The 11743-nt window shown below is 37.5% G+C and overlaps 1 protein-coding gene across 1 annotated transcript in view; it reads right to left on the bottom strand.

The window, feature by feature from the left end:
- Positions 1-709: 709 nt before the first annotated feature.
- PIWIL4 (piwi like RNA-mediated gene silencing 4) overlaps positions 710-11743 on the bottom strand; it is a 54310-nt gene continuing 43276 nt past the window's right edge. The window contains exons 16-20 of the mRNA XM_008953814.4: positions 5589-5659; positions 4037-4190; positions 2243-2368; positions 1984-2131; positions 710-1251 (exon numbers count right to left, since the gene is read on the bottom strand). Coding sequence (XP_008952062.3) covers positions 1135-1251; positions 1984-2131; positions 2243-2368; positions 4037-4190; positions 5589-5659 — 616 coding nt within the window. The 3' untranslated portion in view covers positions 710-1134. The remainder of the gene's footprint in view (positions 1252-1983; positions 2132-2242; positions 2369-4036; positions 4191-5588; positions 5660-11743) is intronic.

Genomic DNA, 11743 nt, shown 5'->3' with positions numbered 1-11743 from the left:
AAGCAAGACAAGGACCAAGAGGTGACCATTGGATTTAGCAAAGTGGAGGTTATTGGTGGTGTTGACTAAGGCAAGTTTGCTGTAGTGGTTGTGGTGAAATTGTGATTGGAATACAGAATTGGATACATCAAGCACAGACTCTTCTTTTGCGATGTTTTTCCTGTAAAGAAGTGCCAGGCAATGGGGTGGAAGCTAGAGGAAATGGCTTTTTAAGATGAGAGAAATAACAGCATATTTATAATGCCAATGAGATTGATCCAGTAGTGAGAGAGAAAACTGATGATGCAGAAAGGAGAAGGGAGAACTGCTAGAGCAGCATCCTTCATAGGTCAGAGGGAATGAGATTTAGTACAGAGGTGGAGCGCCTTATAGGAACAGACATGCTGCACTCATAATAAAGGGAAGGGCAGGCAGAGTCTATGGGTACAGATGCCGTTAGGTGAAGGTAGAGATAACGAGAGGCTTGCAAAAGTTCTCTTCTGATAGCTTCCTTTTTATCAGTAAATAGGAAGCAAGGTCATCACTGGGAGAAGCTGCTATTAAGTGAAATAAAGTCCCATCAAGAGAGCAAGTGATCAGCTCAGTTTCCGAAATAGAACTCAAAGATTAATGGTGATGTGCTCTAGTGGGTAAGAGGTTTTGCTGAAAATACTTAAATTATGAGGTTCACATGTAATATCAACGTAAAATTCAAATAACAATAAAAACATTATGTTCTGAACTTTATTTTCAACTATTTAAACCACTCTACAAAATGCTCTACAACATTAAGAAAACCTCAGCAAAATTTGGGGTGGGAATTAGACTCTGTTTATCTATCATCAAAATATCATGCAAACACTTATTTTAAGTGTTTAACTTAAGATATTTAACTCTGTGGAATTCTTTATAGATGATGGTATATTTAAATTCCACATACGACAATGAAAATTTACCCCAAGCATACAACTCTTTAAAACAAAATAACACACATTTTTTAAAACTGTTTCAGATTAAGTTGTTTTGCTTTTTTTCCTAGACATGAAAACTAAGCTCAATCTTTTTCCCCAGTCACAGCCTTGAGCTTATGGCAGATTTGCACAACACCAATTTCTTCTTGGATTGTTCATCTAGTGATGCCAGTGGTTCATGCCATCACAGGTAGAAGAGATGGTTGGCTAATTCCAGACTGGGTTCTTTATGAATGCTTTGTGCCACCAGAAAGGTCAGCTTGTGAGCATACTGACATGGTGCTGGGACACTGACTATGCCCTGAGGAGAAAAAAGTATTGATAATAATTAAGAGATTACCTTGTTCTTCAAAGAGATTTTTTCTGATTTTACTTTGTCTACTGGTTACACAGATAATAGAATGGGTTTCTGGGTAAACAACAGGTAACCTCAACCAACAAAAGGTAACCTAACTTACTGGGAACTTAAGCTCACTGGGGAGGATGGAGTGAAAAGTCACTCTGGCTTCATGGTGCTGGGAGTAGGGAGCCATCACACTTCAGACTAGTCTTTGTTCCTGTGATCTCAAGTTTGGAACTCCTTGGAGGAGCTTCGTGCTAACCTTGGGCTTGGCCTTTGGGAACAGCTCTTGGCCTAATGCCCAGGAACAAAGGGCAGACCCAGGCCTGTTAACACTTCCCCACCAGGCAAATCTGAGTTGGCTTCAATTTCTTCATCTGTAACATGTAAATAACAATACCCTGATTTCCTCCCAGGTTTGCATAAGATAATGTATATAACAAAGTCGTCTAGAAACTGTAACTATTAATGTATTATAATAGTTATTATTATTTTGTTTCTATGATAGACTGCTTTCCTCCCACTGTGGACTCAAGAAGTGATTCATTCATTGATTCATTCATTCATTCATTCCTTCTTTAGGAAATATCAGGTATTGTGCTATATCTAGGGATACAAAGATGAAGTGTATGACAATTCCTAGGTGGGACTCTTGAGTATCATATTTACATTAAGTAAACAGCTTTCACTCACCGGCCAGTTGTAGTACAGGTGGCACAATTTGAATGTAAGTCTCTGCATATGGTCGGGCTTCAAGCCGTTGTCATCATAGATGACATTATAGTAGGTAGGACTAACAGTTCCCCGGCAGGCCACCTGGCTGATCAGATAAAAGTCATACCTGAGGGGGAAAATGGAATGAATGTAGGAAAGAAGGCAAACAGAATAAGGTCAAACATAAACTGGACGCAATGAATGTTTTGTTAAAAATTGATTTCCCAGCGGCACTTGCCATTCGTTACGTGTTGCTTCTGAATCCACAACAGTGCCAAGTGGGGGGTTCTGTACAGTGCGGTTCATTTCGGTAAAGAATCGTGGCATGCACTTCTTCCTGACCACAATCACCGACAGTCTTGAGCTAAAAATTAGAGGCAAAATATGCAAAGAACTCAATCCAATCTATACAGCTTTCTATTTTTGTGTAATTTAAAAAATGAAATAAATAAAAATTCCATTTGAAAAACACTGCAAAACAGAAAATAAAAATTACCTACAATCCCTCCTTCCCTAGAGATACATACAATTTTTTAAATTAGGGATTGTCCGTATTTGTTGCAAAAGGATGCTATCCCAAGTCATTTGCCTAGTTTATACCACTCAAAGGGGGCAGGAAGGAATGCTGGACTTCAACTGGCACTTTTGCGAAAGACTTTCCAGAATTATCCATGGAGAGAAGATGTGTGTGTGTGTGATTAGTGACTCAACCTATTTTCCCCTTCGCTCTTCCTCTCAATTTTATTTCCAAGTAGGAAAGGAAGAACCACAAGTTCTTCCTATTCCTCTTGTCATCCCTTCTGTATTACACAAAACTCATGCCTGGGTGGATGGATGGATGGACCAAATATATGTTCTGGCCAAATGCCAAATGGTGAAGTGTTAATGTATTTGGTAAAGCCAAGGTGAAATCCTAATATTTGTCATTACAAAAGGCATCCTTACATCTTCTGGGATGTAAGGATCACTGTGGAGTTTCATTTTAAGCATTATAATTATTTTTAAAATTTATCACGAATGTTTTCAATATTGAAACTATCAAAAGTTGATGTTATAGTGCAAGAAAAGTAACTCCTTAGCACTGTCAGCTGCTAAATTTACTCCTGCATCCCTCCGTTGCATACCTGTGATTCTTAATAAACACATGCCCCTGAGATCAGTGGAGAGCGAGGTATTTTGGCCCTAACAGTTGGGATAAAGCTGCAGATGATACTGCCACCAAACTTTCAGGCTTCCCCTCCACTCTAACAATAACCGACTGAGGTCAAGACTCAGCTCCCTTGTGACTTGTGGCTGTGACCCTTTGGTTGATGGTGATGATGATGATGTAACCCTACAGATAGGGCTATGTGTCCTGCTTAGAATAAGATGCTTTGCAAATATTTTAAGAAGCTGACTTAAGATTAATTGTCCTCTCCTATTTTCCATTTCCAACATTTTCTTGAACTTGCCATTTCACATAATCACTGCAGAAAATTTTGTACTGAAACACAGAATCTAGAAATGTAACAGTGGAGCAAGAAGCCTGGTGTTCAGGATGGTCTGATTTCCATCTGCAGCTTAGCTTTCATGGCACTCAAACCCTTTGAGAACCTTCCATAGACCTTAAGTGCACATCAGTGCCTGCAACTCAGAGGCTTTGGTTCTGTGTGTATTAGGGCCTTGAATTTGAAATCACGGTTTGTTTTCTTCCATGTGATATTAATATGTATGAAGTATTTTCACTGCCAGCAGCCCTGCAGGCTTCATGCTGAATCTGTGTCAGCTGCTCTGAGGGTACCTTTCTTTGTCTAGGTTTCCCCTCCCAGGGCCCCCAAAGCTTATACCACCCAAGCTATTTATGTTAGACCATCCCAACTACCCTCCAATCTGAAGGAAATGGAAATGATAGAGCTCTACTGGCATGATACAGAAACACAGCAAAACTTAATTGCATAAAAAACAAAACTTATGCTTGAATACCTTGTGTGTAATAGCTACAGCTGAATATGCTATAATTGGGAGTATGGAGGAAAGAACAATAATTGAATACCTGGTATTTGAGCTGGATTCTGCCACACTGCTCAGCAGCTGTGGGACTTCATATTCAATAAGTGTTTTCAGCTGACCATCCCCTACACCAGCACGGTACACAATTATCCGTGCTGGCAAATCATGATTGTACTTGTACCATTTGTTGAGTGCTCCTGCAGAATTTGGTGTCAGTAAGAAAAGAATTACTTTTCTAATGCCAACAAAAAATAACATTCCCATATATTGCAGAGTTTAAATGGGTTTGCTATTTCAGACCACTGTAAAATAGGGCAATACATAATTTGGGTTATATTTGCAATAATATAACAATGGATAACTTTAGGGAGCATTCCTCTGTCTCTGCTATTCAAGGAATCACAATGGTTTCTATGGCATGATATATTCTTAAACTTGGCCTATCTCTTTAAATAAAATTTTAATATTTAAGCAATAAATTAAAATTTAATTAATGCAATAGACAAACGCCTAAAATCAAATTAATATTAGTGTCTTCAAGTCTTTAAATCCTCTAATTAGATATAAACTAATTTTATGTCATTTTCTTTCCTAATGAGAATAAATATGAAAATCTAAGGAAATGGCTTTGCTGTTCCTCTGAAAACATATCTTCACACTGACTCACCCAATTGATTCCAATTCTCACTGAGGAAATGAACTCTGAAAACATTTCTACTCACTGTAACTATGAATTTCCTAAAGAACAGGGACCATAGAGTAACTGCTACCCAATGAAAACCTTTAATAACTGCTAAAAAAAAAATTACCTGCTAAAAAAATTTACCAGGTTTCAATGTGAGGGGAATATAATAGAATGCAATAATTATTTTCATGTATATATCACATAGTTATTTTAAGAGTTTATTGTTTAGGAAATTCATTTTAGTTTGATAGAAGGTAATCATATATATAAGTCCATTACCAACATGTCTAAGCAAATTCATTTTTTAAGAAAAAATATTTACAATACCCCCAAATTTACAGATGGGAAAATGCAGATCAGGAGAGGGAAGGGTTTGTACAAGTCACACTGCTAGGAAATAGCAAAGCCAGACCTAGGCCAGGACTGGGGAAGAAACAGAAACCCTAGATTTGTCTTTGCATTGCATCCTGCTATGGATAGGGCACCTTTCCTCATCTGCTGTCTTTCCCTTTTTCTCTTGCTTTGCCACTTTATCTGTTAGCACCCCTATCCTAGCCCTGTAGGCTTCCCTCCTAGGTCTACACTTAACATTGCTCTGTCATAACTCGAGTTCCTCCAGGGTTGGTTTCTTTTGACCTTCAAACTGCTTGTCAGGGAAACCAGCAGCCACAAATTTTCCTTCCTTCTGGCTTCATGTTATCACACACAGACAAATGTAAATGTAAATGCTACATAGTCTGATTGTTGGCCTAAATCGGCATGCAGCTTCAGAGATCTTCAACTGGGTGACAGTTGACAAAGACAGGTGTAGAGAGTTTGCTTTGACCTATGTGGTCTTCTATAAGCATGTGGATTTGAGGTCTGAAGGAACAGTCCTTGGAGCCCACCCACATTGCTATATTTTTAGTACCAGTCATGAAAACTTTCAAGCAATCTGCAACATCAGTCATTGTTCTCTGAAGGATACAGCGGGAAAACCACCTAAAGTTAAAAAAAAAAAAAAAAAGTAAAATTCAACTTCAATTTTTCTACCATAAATATTCATTATTATTAAATTAAGAAACAGACATTATGAGTAAAAATCAATGTTCACAATTTTGTATGTGTTATGTGTTCACAATTATATCAAAGAGCCCCTTTACCCAAAAAGAATTTATTGAGAAGAGAAGCTAAACATAGTGTTGGCATCAGCCATATCGAGCTTCAAATCCTAGTCAATATACTCACCAGCTGTGTAACTTTGCTATGTGAACCTAAGTCTCAGTTTCCTCATCTGTACCAAGGAGATTTACAAGGTAAGTAGATTAGTTACTACCTCATAGGGTTGTGGTAAAAATTAAATCACATAATATTTGTAAAATATTTAGCACAGTACTTTGCATATAGTAAAGAGTAATAGAGGCCACTATTATTGTTATAAATTAATGTATTAATTTAGCAATAGAGCTTCTACTGTCAAAATATTCAAAGATTTCTGAAGCATAAACTTTCATTTCTATAGGTGATCCTTTTGGATTAGAAATCTTAACATTATTGTGTAGATTTCAGAAACAAGTTCCCTTACTACCACCATTAATTAACTTAAAGCACTTGGAAATGAAGATCATGACTTCATGTTAGGTATGTTCCAGCATTATTATACCTCTCTAAATATATGCAACAACAGTAATACAGCTACGTGTGGTGGCACGTGCCTATAGTCACAGCTACTTGGGAGGCTGAGGTAGGAGGACTGCTTGAGCCCATGAGTTCAAGGCTGTATTGTGCTATCACTGTGCCTGTGAATAGCCACTGCACTCCAGCCTGGGCAACAAAGCAAGACCCCATCTCTAAACATTTTGTTTTTTTGTAAAAAACAACAACAAAACAAAAAAAAAAAACAGAACACAATTAGGAATGCTGCCAACAAACTAGAAGTCCTGAGTGATATTAGCAAGGTGGAAGAATAGGAGCTTTCTACCATCATTTCCCTTCCAGAAGCATCAATTTTGACAATTACCCATGGATGAGACTAACTCCAATGGTGACGTTCCAGCACATCACTGGAGTAAAACATCAGAGAATGGATGCATTAAAGAGGGTAACACAAAGAGATTCACTTTACCTGCATTGCTCCTCCCCTAGGGAGGGCACAGCTCAGTGCCATGACAGATCACATCAGCCCATGATTTCTCTTACAGGGTGAAAATTAGAGTGTAGTGAGTGAGCACCCAGCTCCCTCACCCATTCAGGATACTGCCTAGGATGCCCACTTTTTTCTTGCCTCAACCAGAACAACAAGATTATCAGCACAGCTGGGAGGTTAGGAGAGTCTGGGGGCAGAAAAGAGTGGCTGCAAACCCTACTGACTGCTCTATGAGCTTCATCAAGAGGCCCTCCTGTGGGTTTCTTAGGATACCTTGCCTATGGAGCACCTCAACTGACTCACAGGCACCCCAAATGCTACATGTATCTCACCACCACCCCTGACCAGGCTGGCTCCCTAGCCACATTTGTTCAGATGTTGAGTGCAAGCATTTCACACAAACAGATAGCTTGACTCTTCAGGATTTGGAGAAGGTACACAAATGAGCATTTCAGGGCACCACCCTAGGGAAAACAGATGAGAGCCTCTTGACAGCTGGCCTGGCTTTGTGGGATTGAGAAAGTGCATGCAATTTTAAGGATCCCCCCACCAAGTGAGAACCAGAAGTGTGGAGTGGGCGCATGAATAGAAAACGTGTAAGAGAGCCTCAGAATCCCTAGCTGGGCTGACTGTTAAAGGTTTTTCTCTCCCAAAGATAGCCAATAAAGACTGGAAGAAATGACTGATTCTTCAAATGCAAAGACAGCAATGCAACACTTCAAGAAACATGAAAAATCAGGAACTGACCGGGTGCAGTGGTTCATGCCTGTAACCCCAGCACTTTTAGAGGCCGAGGAGGGAGGATCACCTGAAGTCAGGAGTTCAAGACCAGCCTGCCCAACATGGCGAAACCCTGACTCTACTAAAAATACACAAAATTAGCTGGGCATGGTGGCAGGCACCTGTAATGCCAGCTACTAGGGAGGCTGAGGCAGGAGAATCACTTGAACCTGGGAGGCAGAGGTTTCAGTGAGCTGAGATCGCACCACCATACTCCAGCCTGCATGACAAGAGCGAAACTCCGTCTCAAAAAGGAAAAAAAAAAAAAAAAGAAAAGAAAAGAAAAATCAGGAACTATGACACAACCAAAGGAACACAATAATATTCCAGTAACTGACCTCAAAGAAATGGAGATTTGTGAATTGCCTGAGAAAGGATTCAAAATAATTGTTTAAGGAAGCTCAGCAAGCTACAAGGGAATGCAGACAGACCACTCAATGACATTAAAAAAAAATACAGAAACAAAACAATAACTTCAATATAGAGATAGAAATCATTAAAAAAGAACCAAGCAAGCTGGGCCTGGTGGTTCACACCTATAATCCCAGCACTTTGGGAGGCTGAGGCAGGTGGATCAGGAGGTTAGGAGTTTGAGACTAGCCTGACCAACACAGTGAAACCCCCTCTCTACTAAAAATACAAAAAATTAGCTGGACATTGTGGCAGGTGCCTATAATCTCAGCTACTTGGGAGGCTGAGGCAGGAGAATCACTTGAACCCAGGAGGCGGAGGTTGCAGTGAGCCAAGATTGTGCCACTGCACTCCAGCCCTGGGCGAGTGTGAGACTCCATCTCAAAGAACCAAGCAGAAATTCTGGAGCTGAAGAATACAATTAATTAAATAAAAGCAATAGAAAATATCAATAGCAGACTTGATCAGGTAGAAGAATCTGTGAATTTGAAGATAGGTCATTTGAAAATACACAAAGGAGAAAAAATAAAAGGATGGAAGAAAGCCTATGGAGTTTTTGGGATACCATAAAGAGGGCTAACATTTGCATTACGAAAGTTTCAAAAGGAGAACAGAGATAGGTGGAAAGCTTATTTCAAGAAATAATGGCTAAAATGTTCTTGAATCTGGAAAGAGATAGGAACATCCAGGTACATGTAGCTCAAAGGTTCTGAAGCAGGTTCAACCCAAAGAAGAATTCACCAAGACATATTACAATCAAACTGTCAAAAATCAAAGACAGAGTATGTTGAAAGCAGCAAGAAGAGAGGCTTATTACATACAAAGGAACCCTCATAGGCTATCAGCAGATTTCTCAGCAGAAACCTTACAGGCCAGGAAAATGAGATGATATATTCCAAGTTTTGAAAGAAAAAACTACTGATCAATCAAGAACACTTTTCCTTGAAAAGCTGTCCTTCAGAAATGAAAAAGAGATAAAGAATTTTTCAAACAACAAACTGAGGAAGTTCATCACCATTAGACCTGCCATATAAGAAATAACAAAGGGAGTTCTTCAAGCTGAAATGAAAGGATGTAATAAGTAACATAAAAACATATAAAAGCATAAAACTCACTAATATAGGTAAGTATATCATCAAATTCAAAATACTCTAATACTGTAATAGTTGTTTATAAACTACTTATAACTCTAGTTGTAGGGATAAAAGATCACAGTATTTTAAAATATAGCTACATAATATAAGAAAATAACAATATAATAAAAATAGCTACACAATATAATTAATGCATATATACACAATATAAGAAGATGCAAATCATGACATCTAAAACATAAAATGTAGGGGAGAAAGTAAAAGTGAGGAGTTTTTGTATGTGATAAAGTTATCAGCTTAAAATATACTGTTATAACCATAAGATGTTTTATGTAAGCCTCATGGTAATTATGAAGCAAAAATCCATAGTAGATACTCAAAACAAAAAAGAGAAAGGAGTAAAGCATACTATTGCAGAAAATCATCAAATCACAAAGGAAGACAGTGAGAGAGGAATAAAGAAACAAATAATCTACAAAAAAGCCAGAAAACAATGAATAAAATCACAATAGTGAGTCATTACTTATCAATATTTTAAATGTAAATGGATTAAATTCTCCAATCAAATGACACAGTGTGGCTAAAGGGATAAAAAAGAAGACCTAACTAAATGCCACCTACAAAGAGATTCACTTCAGCTGTAAGGACACACATAGATTGAAAGTAAAAGGATAGAAAAAATATTCCATGCAAATGGAAACCAATAGAGAGCAGGGGTAGCTAAACTTAGGCAAAATAGACTTTTGTAAAAAAAAAAAATACCTCACAAAAATCAAAGTCGTTGGATAATGATAAAAGAATCAATTCATTAAGAGAATACATCAATTTTACCTATGTATGCACCTAATAGTTGAGCATCTAAATATATAAATCAAATATTAATATCTGGAGAGAGAAATAGCAATACAATAATAGTAGGGAGCTTCAATACTCCACTTTTAACAATAGATAGATCATCCTGACAGAAAATTAATAAGGAAACATTGGACTTGAATTATACTTTAGACCAAATGAATCTAATATATAAAATGTTTCAGCCAACAACCACAGAATACATATTCTGCTCAAGCACACATGGAACATTCTCCAAGACAAATCATAGCCAGTATTAACAACTTTAAGAAGACTGAAATTATATCAATCTGTTAGTTTTGTATTGCTATAAAGAAACACTTTAGACTGGGCAATTTATTTAAAAAAAAGGTTTATTTGACGCATGGTCTTACAAGCTGTACATAAAGCATAGTGCCAGCATCTGCTTCTAGCGAGGGCCTCAGGAAGCTTATAATCATCATGAAAGGCAAAGGGGGGCCAGGGTGTCACATGGTGAAAGAGGGAGCAAAAGAGAGAGATCAAGAGACATGCCAGACTCTTTTAAACCGCCAGCTGTTGCATGAACTAACAGAACAAGAACTCACTTATTACCATGGGGAGGGCAATCTACCCCCATGACCAAAACACCTCCCACCAGGCCCTACCTTCAACATTGGGGATCACATTTTTTGGAGGGGACAAACTATATCAATATTTGAACAAACTATATCAATCAAGCTTACTATTGTCTGACCATCATAGTATGACACTAGAATTAATAATGGAGGAAAACTGCAAAATTGAAATATAGAAACACAACATACTAAAACTTATGGGATGCAGAAAAAGTAGTTTAAGATGGAAGTTTATGGCAATAAATGCCTACGTGAAAAAAAAGGAAAGCCCTGATAAACATAAATGTAAAAATCCTCAACAAAATACTAAAAACTAAATTCAACAGTATATTAAAAGTTTCACAAATGATGAGAAAATGGGGTTTATACCTGGGATGTAAGAATGGATCGTTCAACATATGCAAATCAATAGCTAGATGCATCACACTTCCTGATTTCAAATTATATTACAAAGCCATAATAATCAAAACAGCCTGATACTGCCATAAAAACAGACACATACGCAAATGGAACGGGATAAGAAGCCCAGAAATAAATCCACACGTATACAGTCAACTAATCTTTGACAAAAACACCAACAATACACAATGGGATAAAGAAAGTCTCTTCAATAAATGGTGTTGAAATAACTAGATATTCACATGTAAAAAAACGAAATTGGACCCTTATACCATACACAAATATTAACTCTAAATGGATTAAAGACTTAAACAAAAGATCTTACACTGCAAAACTTCTAGAAGAAAACATAAAGCTCCATGACATTGATCTTGGCAATGATTTTCTGAATATGACACCAAAAATACAACTAAATAATAAAAGTTTCTGCATAGCAAAGGAAATAATTAACAAAATGAAAAGCAACTTACATAATGGGAGAAAACATTTGCAATCACATATCTGATACGGGGATGATATCCAAAATATATGAAGAACCCATACAATTCAATAGAAAAAAAATCCAATTAAATAGACATTTTTCCAAAGATGACATATAAATGGCCAACAGATACATGAAAAGGTGCTCAACATCACTAATTATCAAGGAAATGCAAATCAAAACCACAATGAGATATCACCTTACACCTGTAGGATGGCTATGACCAAAAAGTCAGAAGATAAATATTAGGGAGAATGTGGAAAAATGGGAACCTTTATACATTGTTGGTGGGAATGTAAATTAGCATAGCCATTATGGAAACCAGTA

Source organism: Pan paniscus, chromosome 9 (assembly GCF_029289425.2).
Source record: "Pan paniscus chromosome 9, NHGRI_mPanPan1-v2.0_pri, whole genome shotgun sequence".
Classification (NCBI taxonomy): Eukaryota; Metazoa; Chordata; class Mammalia; order Primates; family Hominidae; genus Pan; species Pan paniscus.
Note: the sequence above shows the minus strand (reverse complement) of the source record. Positions and strands in the feature narration are given on the sequence as shown.